Genomic DNA, 12,489 nt, shown 5'->3' on the forward strand with positions numbered 1-12,489 from the left:
TCTAACGAATCAACCATCAAATGAACTTTTCTGAGACACGTTAAAATAGAAAAGCATCAGAGCGTGCGCTCATTTCCCACAGTGACCGATATTTCAAAGGGAAGTAGGACGTTACAAACTGATATTAAAAACACACAAGTGTTGACTGAGCTCCCTCAGCTGAACCTGAAGCTGCTCCTGCAACACAGAATAATATGATGTGACATTTCACTGAGGCCCAAAGGGAGTTTCTTTGTTTTTTCTTTGTTCCTTCTACAGACGGGTCAAAGGCCAACACTGGAGGGAATCACTGTAGTCTGTGCACTAAAATGTAGTTTAACTGCTTGACAGGAGCTGTGTAGATATGACAGCACCTCATAACGAGCAACACAGATGTCAGTGTAAAATCAGAGCCAGAGGATCCAGCTGACAGATGTAGGTCTATTATTTAGTCTGTGGCTGGGCACTAACTGTCTGTCTGCTGTTTGGTGCTGGGCAGGTGGTGTTGGAGTGGTCGGACTGAACCAAAACGTTAAAGTTGAGTGGTATTGCTGCTTTTCAGAGATTTAACCACTCCTCCGAGTTAACTCGTAACTTACATCACATGACCTGCATCACGTGGGGAAATTTCCAATCTGGTATAAATCATCCAGCAGAGATGAGGTCTGGTAAACTCACCTCTTTGTTTCATTTATTCAGCCTCAGCTGATGCTGAGTCCAACACCTGGAGACAGACTCTCCTGTATGTGATGAGCTGCCCTCTAAATGTTAACCCTCCTCCTCCTCTGTTGATGGTTAAATCGCTTCTGTCACTGACTGACTGTCACCTCTGATTGAAATGTTGAAAGTGACAGGAGGAAGCAGGAAGTGAAGGATTCGTGTGTTTTGGATCAAAGCTGACACGCAGCGAGGCTGGAAACGGACCAAGTGAAACTGCGTCCAAGTGAAGATCAGCACCACGGAGAGCGCAGAGCCGGTCCAGCGCGGAGGCGAACCCGGATTACAGGACGCGGGCACTGAAGGGTTTAGGGACGTTTTCTTTCAAGTTTACAATAAATAAATTAGAGGAAAAGGAGGAGGAGGATGAAGAAGACTTGTTGGATTGGAGCAGTTTGGCAAAGTTTCAAATCTTAGCTAAAAAATCTAAAACTATTCGGCTCAGTGACACATTCTGCTGGTTGTAAAGCTGAACCATGTCGCCATACCTTGTGCACCAAATCCTCGTCATATGTCGGAGCTGGTGGAGTCTTCGCCTGGTTCTCGGTGGTCTCTCTGGATCCGAAGCCGCTGTCGGGCTGGATCTCCGGGTAAGATGAGGTGTAGTACGCCGAGATCGGCTCCATCGACTCCATCCGCTCCATGCTGTCGTCCTCCCGTGCGTGCGTTTACAACGGAGGACCCTGCTGAGGAGAATGAAAGCTGACAAACCAAACCACGCAACTCCCTCTCTGCTTCCACTCCTCCTCCAGCTCCTCTATAAGCTCCTCCTTTGGAGTGAATCACAGTCTGCGGGCCTCTGCCTACATCACTTAACATTTGAAAGGCGCGTCGTGATCGTTCATCCACATCACGCCACATACAATGTAAAAGGGTGGGGGAGGTGAGGATGATGGAGCGGGGGGAGGAGGATGGAGAGAGGAAGAGCGGACATTTAGGAAAACGATGTGAAGTTTGTAGAATGACAGGTTGTGTGGATGAGAAAGAAAGAGATGAGGGAGGAAGGATGTGATGAAGGATGTAAGGATGTAGTGAGTGAGGAGGGATGATGCTTCATTCAAGCGCTGACCTGTGTCAGAGCCAAGTCCAAGTCAAGTCACAACAAGTCCTCCAGCTCTCTGAATGCTCCTTATTAAAACTGGAACATTTGCTTTCTAAGCTTATAGTATCTTTAGGCTTTAGTCCCCATAAGGACTACAGGCCCCAACAAGGTTAGTGTTTATACCAAGAAAGGTGAAGAAACTATGCTCTCTATTTAATGCCATTGAATTCTGCTCTGCAGCACAGTTCAGATGGAAACTGATTTTACATTCTTGGCACTTGAAGTACATTTGCTGTAATTAATTACATTCTTCAGCCATTTTTGAATGTAGAACTTTCACTTGTAATGTTTATTTATTGTAGTTACAGTTGGCTCCTTTAAACTGGCTCAAACCATCGTGCTTATTAATCAGTACTCGTTTTTAAAGAGCCCTGTGGGTGCGTCTCCGTTAACCTCCACTAGAGTCTGCACAAGGTTCAGCTTTGCAGAGCCTGTTTTCTTTCTTTTTCTTCCTCAGGGTAGTTTGAGGTGAGTTCTTCCTGCTGGACATTCAGCCACTCTCCCGACATGGTGTTAATATTTACCTGCTGGCTCATGTGTCTGTGTGGTGCTCAGGAGCTCTGAACCAGTTCAGGTGAATTCCAAAGAGTCAGCTGTTTTCCTCCAGCTGGGGTGTTGTTTTAAGCTGGTGATGTAGGTGAAGCTGGGATACTGACTGAAGAGGGAAACAGTTTGATGTCTCTTTCGCCTCCGTCTCAGAGAGAGATTCCTACGATGGCACCAGAGTTACTGACTGTCATTGTGGCCTCAGGTGGGTACAGCCCTTTTTATTACTGCCTGTGTAAAGTGAGGAAAAACAAAATGTTTTGGTGCTTATTGGATAGATTTCTTAGTGGGTGCTGACCACTGTTAGGAGATGTATACATATATTTGTTTTGTTCACAGCTCCTAATAACATCAGTGATAATACAGGGCAGATGTGGGGGGAGATGTCCACTAAAGAATAAAGTCTATTTACTTTTTTATTTATTATTAAGAGTAAAATCAAATTGATTTGAATAAGATTTCTGTGTGTACAGTCCGATAACCCTCTCAGTCCAGTGACATGAAAGTTATGATTTCTCCTGAACACAAAACAATTTCCTCCCATGACTTTAAATGTATGTCAGTTCAACAGAATGTGTTTGATACAACTGTACGTACAATTGTTTTTTTTTATGGAGAATCCTATGTCACATTACAAGAGGTTGTATAGCTCATATGACATAAAGTTATCAGGTTACTACAGTCAACAACATGATGTGTCACAGCTTAGTCATTCCATTTACCTACAAACAAAAAATATATAATTCAAGATCAGTTTAAGATTCAAAAACATTCTCCAGCTACTGCTTTGTTGGTGCAGTTACAAAAATCTGACATAACTTAAATATTCAACTTTAAACTATAGATTCTGTCTCATCAGAGTATGAGTTCATTTCTTGCCCTTTCATTGTATTTGTTTCTTTTATTTGTTTTAACATATTAACAGTCTGCTTTGGGGTCCACCTTTTCTTCTGTGTGCTGTTTCTCTCAGTGTCCTGCGTAGTGTTTTGTTTAGTGATCCTGATGCTGGTGGTGGTCCTGTACAGAAAAGATCCACTCTGCTGCCGATTCAGACCCTACAGAACAGAACAATACACAGTAAGAACCCAGGAGGATCTCGCCTTTAGCTGTTATTATACATAAATCAAATACTTTAAAACTCCCCACTCAGAGAAATAGTGTTAGCATGTTAGGATGTTTTTGATTGGAGGAGCCCGTGCTAAGTTAACTACTATGAATTGTCGTAGGGTTAGAGCATACACAAATTATGGCTTTTGAAAAGCAACCCTGAGATTTAACAGCTCCTCAGCTGCTTTATAAGTGTAACTGAAACAAACACTGTAAGATGAGAACTGTTATTATCATCTCCTTTTCGAGGACGATCCTCCACATTACCACAGCAGACATACGTTGATGGCCGTAACCCATGATGAGCACAGTGCTGCCACGAACCGAGGAGCTATCAGACCACAGGTACGAAGTTTCAGGACTTAGAGATGATAAAGTTGTTAAATATCTGAAGTTCGTCTTGGACAGTTAGAAATTTGTTATCAGACTGTTTGTGTGTGTTTATGTCTGTGTGTGTGTGTGTGTGTAATCTAGCTTCCTGGAAGGCTGTTTATCATAGGGAAGCCAAATGACTACCACATGGAGGGGCCCCTGCCGAGACTGCCTTCCTACGAGAGCGTTCGTAAGAAAGACAGGCAGAGACAGATCCACAGTCTGATCGCACAGCGCTTCGGCCTCAGTGGCTCCCATGATGAGGTGAGCATACAGAGAGCTACAGATTCTGCTTGGTTGAAAAATACCACCTAACATCATGTCTAAAGCTCACCAATTATCACGATGCATCTTATTGATTAAACAGAAATGTAAAAACAACAATTATTGGTTTTAGGGGAAGTTGCAGGCTGGAACTATTTCTTGATGAACAACAGTTTATCCATCCATGCAGCTCCTCTGTGCAGTGTCTTTTGCTTCAGTGTGGATTAACAAATATGGCAGGTTAGCACAGGTTAGCAGTTCCCCACTGCTTCTAATCTTAATGCTTAGCCAACTACTCAGCTCCCATCTCCAGCTTTGTAGCTAAGCCAGTTAACATTTTTCACAACTTAGCTCTCACTGATCGATTGACCCCACATGGTAGAAACTGCCGCCATACCGTATGTGAATTGCTGAATAAATCAGAGGAAATAAGCAAATGTTTCCTATATTAACATAAATCGCTTTTCATTAGATCTTCCCTAACTATTAAAATTTGTCACCTCCAGTTTGTGACGCAGTCTTTCTGAAGGTGCCAGACCAAGCTGAGACAAACAATCTTTCTAGACTTTTGAAAGCTCCTCCAGAGCCACAGAGCCTCCTCCAGCTGAATAGTAGCTCGCCATGACTGGTTTTTATGTCTAAATCCTGGGAGTTCCCTTTAAAAATAGATCTTTAGACATGTCAGATCATAATATTTCCTTTGTCTCTTTCCATTTTAGCCTCCACCAACATATGAGGAAACCCTTCGACAGTCCCTCGATATGTCATCTGTAAATCTGCAGTCTCTGGATGTTCACCTGTCGATTCACTCCCAGGATGAGTCCTCCAACCTCAGCGAAGACACATATGACCTCAGTCAACCATCCACAGTGCTCCAAGGCCCAGCTTCCTCCTCCTGCCCAACACAGAGCTCCAGGTTTCTGTCTCTCTGATGGTCCCAGAGTTCTTTGCCAAGCCACAGCATAAGGAAGAGGCCTACTGTTGTTAGAGCCAAGAGAGTGACGCCATCAGGGACAAGAAAAGCCTTTTGGGAAGAGAATGCTTGTTCTTTGAGGCAAAGCTGTTGATAGATCTTTGTGATTCTGTTTGGAGGTATTCTCATGATAATGACTCTGACTCAAGCTGTACACTCCCCAGGAATAAGATAACATATCTCTGCAATGGCCATGTAATTTCTGGCTGTTTTACTTTTGTCTAAGAATGGTATAACAGGAGAACATTTTTTAAGGTTTGACCAATATGATTTCTTAAGAAACTGATTGGGATATTTTTGTACTGTGGTCTTTTACTGAAGGTCTACAACTTTAGCAGCTTTCACACCAATTAAATCCCTAAACCTCTGAAATACACAACAGTGTGTTGTGTGATCTTTTGAAAAACAACCAAATATTGTTTTTGATTCAGTATTTCTGCCTTTACATTATTTCCTATGAACCATAACTCATCACAGCTTAAATGTCACAGCTCGACAGATGAGGTGAGTCCATGTGGCGGGCTGACACTTCCATCAGTAGACACGAAACACTGACTGAAAACTCAGTGTCACCATGTGATTGTGACTGTGATCACTCATGTTGAAACACGTAGTTGAAAAGCAAACATCTTAAACACAGAGTCTCTACATAATTTCACAGCATAAGTTAATATTAGCTGAACTGGCTTAACTAAAAAATCTTAAGGTCTTACTGTCAAAGAGGTGTCTTTGGTGAGACCAGGCTTTGCTTAAACAGTAACTCTGTTTAGCCCAAATACTTAACCAGTGGCTGTTGCTTTGAGTTTGAGAGGGAAAGTTCGACAGTCCAAGGTTACTGTTTAACTCAGATCAAACACTAACTACAGAAAACACAAACCCACCACAACCAGGGAGTATCTGAGAGAGCTGTGGAGATTGTACTTTGCTGTTTGTGCATCCATTGAGGATGACCTGTCCTGATACTGGCCTGGACTGAGAAGCAAGAATACAGATCTCTCACTCTAGCCAGTGGCTATCCAGTAACCTCATGACTCATTCCTTCTTTATGAAGAGGAAAAACATGGACACTTCCAAGTCCAAATGTTTACACTTGTGGTTTATAAAAATATGCCTCAGTTTATCATGGTGCATTATCCAATTAGGCAGTGGAGTGCACAATGACCCACAAACAGCAAATTACCTTCTAACATCCACGAATTAGAATGCCATGTCTGCAGACTCCTCACATCCATCATTGGTTCTGATTCATGACAGCATTCCAACTCCCAAACAGTGTACCAGGCGTTACCCACACTCCCTCTGCATACCACGAACCTCTGAAATACATCTGCTCTTTATATTCTTGCTGAGGGTTTTTCAAAGAAATGCTGACAAAATATCTTGCTGATAAGCTTGCACCATTCACAACATATTTTATACAGGGATTAAGACCACAGCCTGACTAAGGAGGACCAGTAATCATCAAAGATTTACTTTTAACATCATCATAAACCTTAGGAGGTATTTTCACAAATTCATTTTTTTTTCCTGTAAAATCAGTTTATGAAGAAATACCTCTAATTTCAATGCATAATTTGAACACAAATCAAGCTGAGCTAAGGGCCACATAGTGTAGCAGTGGTGGTACGACATCTTGTGGTCGTTGTGTTATTGCACTTTTTCAACAAAACAGATAAAGAAGTAGTTCTCATATGCATGTACGCATGATGTATGCAGTTAGGCCCCTAATCCTGATGGGCACATGATTTAGAGTGATCTGGCGACATCTTGTGGTCAGATTATGTATTATATTTCTCCAGTGGTTGAAAAAGATTGACAGTGAAAGTAGTAACACTGTTTAATAGAGAGTAAAGAAAAAACATATATTAATGATGAATTATTATTAGTTTATCACTCCACAATACACCACTCCACATGTGATCTGTTAAATAAACTGAGTAAAAAAAAGTGTATTTGAGACCCCACTATCAGGGGCAATAAAGCTGCTGCTAACCACAGTGTACATAGATGTTACAGGTGACGTGTGGCTCATGTCCAGTTTGTTAGAGTCACAAATAAAGGAGTTTCAACTTCAGCTCTCTGTCTTTCCGGTGGAGGTATTTTAAGACCAATCAGAGGCCGTTGCTAGGCGGGCCAGAATCGGTCGGCCAATCAGCCTTTTTCTGCCAATGTGCTGACGTATGTCGTCATTGCCTGCGACTGTCTAATCATTGGTTATGACATTCTGGGAGGAGCGCCGAGAGGCGGAGAAAGGAAGTCGGAAAACAGATTTAAACCAACGTTTAAACCAATGCATCTGTTTGTCAGTCCTGTGAGAGAACGCCGTTACCGGAGAGATCTGGAAGCTAAAACAAACTGGAGCTGCTTTTTGTCCAACACGAGTGAGACTGGACGGTGAACACACCTGTGAAGGTAAGGCAAACAGTTAGCGGCTAGCGTTAGCATTAACGTTATCAGCGAGCGTTAGCATTAACGCTATCAGAGAGCGTTAGCATTAGCATTACCTTGCAATTATATCTTTTATTTCCATTTTCAGTCGTTTATATCGCGTGGGTAAGAGTGTGTCTGTGTTTCTGTGACTGAGGCGTCCCTGACATGAGTTGTGGGTCTAATGTGGACAGCTCTTGGTAATGGGATCTGTGTAAATCACAGTTTGTATTTGTTTACACTTTTTACACCTTGGTGTAGCATTAGCATTAGTGGGGGTCGTTAGCATTAGCCTTATCTTTTAGTTATGTTTTTCCCTTTTTTGTCGTCGTTTTTATTTGCGTGGGTTAAAGTGTGTTTGTGTTTCTGTGACTAAAGCCTCTAACATGAGCTGTGGAGGTGGTAACTGTTGAGTATTCTGTCTGTTTACTGCTCCGTTTGCATCTCTGTTACTCTGCAGACATCTTACTGCTTCTTTGTAATGTTGAACTCCATCTCGGTCGTTTTAAGTCAGTTTATGGCGGATTATCATGTCATGTGGTCATTTTGTGTCTATTTGTTATGGTATTGCTTAGTTTAGCGTCTCTAGGTGTTCTACATCTACTTATGGTCAGTTTCTGTGTGGTTGTGTTGCATCGTATTGTGTCTTTGTAGTTTTGTGTCCATTCCAGGTCATTTAACGTTTCTTTGTGGCCATTTTGTTTCAGTGTGGCCGTTAACTGTTTAGCTGTAATCATTTTGCGACTCAGTTTTTTGTCTCTGTCGTTTTGTGTGTCTTTGTAGCTTTGTGGCAGTGATCTGTCCATAGCCATCCATTGATCCCCTGTTTTGTATATTAATGATTAGAAATTTGTGTGTGGTGACTTGAGACTTTATTGAGCTCAGTTTTGTGTTAAATTCAAGCTTGAAAAACTGTTTGAACTCTGTGCTCCTCCACAGAGCAGGTCACAGTGTCTGAGCTGAGGTTACTGTTAGAAATGATTATAAAAGCTATTTTAATAATTGCTTTCTCTCTGAGATCAATAAAGTCATGTTCTACTAACAGAATGTATTCACCTCACAACTCAGTGTGATTGTCATGGTTCTAGTGTTTAGTTTTCAGTGTTGTATTCTTCTCCACTGTTCAGGTTTTCTTTATTAATGAGGTTCTCTGTTTTTCAGCTGCTGTACTTGTGTTTTCCAGGTTGACTGGTTGAGCTGCTGCAGCCTGGACACAAACACCTGCTCTCACCTGACAAACCAAACAGGTATGTGTCCTAAAGAGTTACTCAGTCTGAAAAACATGTGTTGATGAGCTGAATTATTAAAGTTAATAACCGTGTTATTGTTTAAATACATGGTATTTAATGAAGTTACATTTTCCCAGTTATTTCTTGTCATTGATTGTTAAAGATGTGATGTTTCTTCTTGTCATATGTGACAGTACACAGCCCATTTTCTGAGACACTCCTCTAACGTTTGGAGAATGTTGTGCTTCAGCTGTAATGTTGAATATTTCTCTGTTTTCATGGTTAAACTCTTAATGAGGAATAGGTCATAGTGTATTGATCATTTTCTTTTGTATCTTTCTCTTTTTATTTCCTCCAGGTGTCACCACTTCATCCACGATCACAGAGAGTCTTCGTACAGTGAAGAAGTTCTGTGAGACCAGGACAGAGGCCTCCAGGTAATTCACCAACAGCTTTACATCAACTGTCCAACACACAGCACTGACATTAGACTGTTGATGTTAAACTGACATTAAACTGTTTATCCTCAGTAACTGATCTGAAGTCTGAATAGTTTGATTTGTCACAAGAAGACTTCACTCATCATTAAAGTTTATTGACATAGTTCATGAATGTTCAGTTCAAAGAAAATGAAGAATTTAAACATCAGCTCTCTCTCTCTGTCTCTTTCCCCCTCTCCCCCTCTCCCCCTTTCTCTCTTACTCTTTCTCTCTAATTCTCATGCTTTCTCTCTTTCAGTCTCCTTCTCTCTCTGTCTCTTTGTCTCATTCTCTCCTTGCTCTCTCACCCACTCTCATGCTTTCTTTCTATCTCTTTTTGACCATTTTTCATGCCTTACTATACTATGACATTTTTTGATGTTTTTTGACACCTTACTATACTATGACATTTTTTGACTATTTTTGACGCCTTACTATACTATGACATTTTTATGACATTTTTGATGCCTTACTATACTATGACATTTTTTGATGCCTTACTATACTATGACATTTTTATGACATTTTTGACACCTTTCTACACTATGACAATTTATGACATTTTTGATGCCTTACTATACTATGATATTTTTTGACCATTTTTCACAACATACTAAACTATGACATTTAACCACTTTTCTTATCCTCTTCAGGTGATGCGGTCTCCTCCTCCTCCAGCTGAGACGGAGCATGTTCATCACAGATACTGTCCAAAGCTTCAAGTCCTGCAACTTTATTACAAATATATATGAAGAAGGAAAAGACAGCTCTCACATGTGAGACGCCTTATCATACTATGACATTTTTTGACCATTTTTCACAACATACTATGACATTTTTTCATAGTTTTTGACGCCTTACTATACTATGACATTTTTTGACCATTTTTGACGCCTTACTATACTATGACATTTTTTGACCATTTTTGACGTCATACTATACTATGACATTTTTTGACTATTTTTGATGCCTTACTATACTATGACATTTTTATGACATTTTTGATGCCTTACTATACTATGACATTTTTTGACCATTTTTGACACCATACTATACTATGACATTTTTAATGACATTTTTGATGCCTTACTATACTATGACATTTTTTGACCATTTTTGACGCCTTACTATACTATGACATTTTTTGATGTTTTTTGACACCTTACTATACTATGACATTTTTTGACTATTTTTGACGCCTTACTATACTATGACATTTTTTGACCATTTTTGACGCCTTACTATACTATGACATTTTTTGACCATTTTCGACACCATAGTATACTATGACATTTTTTGACTATTTTTGACGCCTTACTATACTATGACATTTTTATGACATTTTTGACACTTTACTGTACTATGACATTTTTTGACCATTTTTGACATCTTACTATACTATGACATTTTTTGACCATCTTTTGACCATTTTTGACATCTTACTATACTATGACATTTTTTGATCATTTTTGCCACCATAGTATACTATGAGATTTTTTTGACCATTTTTGACCCCTTACTATACTATGACATTTTTTGACCCCTTACTATACTATGACATTTTTTGATCATTTTTGCCACCATAGTATACTATGACATTTTTTGGACCATTTTTGACCCCTTACTATACTATGACATTTTTGATGCCTTACTATACTGACATTTTTATGACATTTTTGATGCCTTACTACACTATGACATTTTTTGACCATCTTTTGACCATTTTTGACGCCTTACTATACTATGACATTTTTTGACCATTTTTGCCGCCTTAATATACTATGACATTTTTTCATGCCTTATTATACTATGACATTTTTTGATGATTTTTGACACATTACTGTCATTTTTTGACTATTTTTCATTCCTTACTATACTATGACATTTAACCGCTTTTCTTATCCTCTTCAGATGATGCGGTCTCCTTCTCCTGCAGAGACAGAGCATGTTCATCACAGAAACTGCCCAGAGCTTCAAGTCCTGCAACTTTATTACAAATATAATTAAAGAAGGAAAAGACATTTCTTATATACAGTGACATTTTGGACCGTTTTTGACACCTCACTATAAGAAAATATTTCAAAGCAGCTGTCTTACCTTGATTTCCACAGACACACACATATTCACAGACTCACATCTCTACACAGCGTTTGCAGTTTAGGTTAGATTTTCTGTTAGTCATTACATTTTGGTATTATGCCACTTTGAACAGTGTATTATGTGAACACAGTTCTGTTTATACTGTTCAGATGTTTATATTTTTTGTATATTGTTATATACTATCTTGTTTAATATTTTGTCTTGTTTATATCATGCCTTTTTCTATTTTTTCAGTTGCAACACTGAATTTCTCCACTGGGGAACTAATAAAGAATTGTCTTACTTAAATATGTCTGAATACTGAATATTTTGTTGGTCTGTTTAATATTGTATGAAAGTGAATATTTTCAGCCAGGGGCCACTTCTAGCTGGAGGTTAGGGTTAGGGTTACGGCTTTTAGCCACTTTCAGCCAGAAGTTAGGATTAGGGTTAGGGTTATGGCTTTTAGCCACCGGTTAGGGTTAGGGTTACGGCTTTTAGCCAGAAGTTAGGGTTAGGGTTAGGGTTATGGCTTTTAGCCACCGGTTAGGGTTAGGGTTACGGCTTTTAGCCAGAAGTTAGGGTTAGGGTTAGGGTTACGGCTTTTAGCCAGAGGTTAGGGTTAGGGTTATGGCTTTTAGCCACCAGTTAGGGTTAGGGTTACGGCTTTTAGCCAGAAGTTAGGGTTAGGGTTAGGGTTACGGCTTTTAGCCAGAGGTTAGGGTTAGGGTTATGGCTTTTAGCCACTTTTAGCCAGAAGTTAGGGTTAGGGTTACGGCTTTTAGCCACAGGTTAGGGTTAGGGTTACAGCTTTTAGCCACTTTTAGCCAGAAGTTATGATTAGGGTTAGGGTTAGGGTTATGGCTTTTAGCCACAGGTTAGGGTTAGGGTTACGGCTTTTAGCCAGAAGTTAGGGTTAGGGTTATGGCTTTTAGCCAGAGGTTAGGGTTAGGGGTTACAGCTTTTAGCCACAGGTTAGGGTTAGGGTTACAGCTTTTAGCCACAGGTTAGGGTTAGGGTTACAGCTTTTAGCCACAAGTTAGGGTTAGGGTTACGGCTTTTAGCCAGAGGTTAGGGTTAGGGTTATGGCTTTTAGCCACTTTTAGCCAGAAGTTAGGGTTAGGGTTACGGGCTTTTTAGGCCAGAGGTTAGGGTTAGGGGTTATAGGCTTTTAGCCACTTTTAGCCAGAAGTTAGATTAGGGTTAGGGTTAGGG

General features: G+C 40.2%; 1 protein-coding gene and 1 long non-coding RNA gene across 3 annotated transcripts; both read left to right on the plus strand.

The window, feature by feature from the left end:
* The first annotated feature begins 2,247 nt into the window (after window positions 1-2,247).
* On the plus strand, window positions 2,248-5,439 carry LOC108891530 (uncharacterized). 2 transcript variants are annotated; one of them, XM_018688691.2, is made up of 6 exons: window positions 2,248-2,266; window positions 2,354-2,549; window positions 3,315-3,421; window positions 3,701-3,796; window positions 3,926-4,087; window positions 4,807-5,439. In XM_018688691.2, the coding sequence occupies exons 2-6, from the start codon at window positions 2,474-2,476 to the stop codon at window positions 5,017-5,019; spliced, it is 654 nt and encodes a 217-aa protein (XP_018544207.1). In that variant the 5' UTR covers window positions 2,248-2,266; window positions 2,354-2,473; the 3' UTR covers window positions 5,020-5,439. The 2 variants fall into 2 exon arrangements, with proteins under 2 accessions (XP_018544207.1, XP_018544206.1); XM_018688690.2 differs by lacking the exon at window positions 2,248-2,266 and having other exon boundaries at window positions 2,288-2,549.
* Window positions 5,440-7,298: 1,859 nt separating this feature from the next.
* LOC108891531 (uncharacterized) lies at window positions 7,299-12,483 on the plus strand. Its single transcript, XR_001962330.2, has 7 exons — window positions 7,299-7,472; window positions 8,671-8,734; window positions 9,075-9,153; window positions 9,849-9,971; window positions 11,107-11,669; window positions 11,992-12,039; window positions 12,471-12,483. It is a non-coding gene; the product is annotated as an uncharacterized LOC108891531 (long non-coding RNA).
* Window positions 12,484-12,489: the final 6 nt, after the last annotated feature.

Source organism: Lates calcarifer, unplaced genomic scaffold (genome assembly GCF_001640805.2).
Source record: "Lates calcarifer isolate ASB-BC8 unplaced genomic scaffold, TLL_Latcal_v3 _unitig_1985_quiver_1926, whole genome shotgun sequence".
In the NCBI taxonomy this organism is placed as follows: Eukaryota; Metazoa; Chordata; class Actinopteri; family Centropomidae; genus Lates; species Lates calcarifer.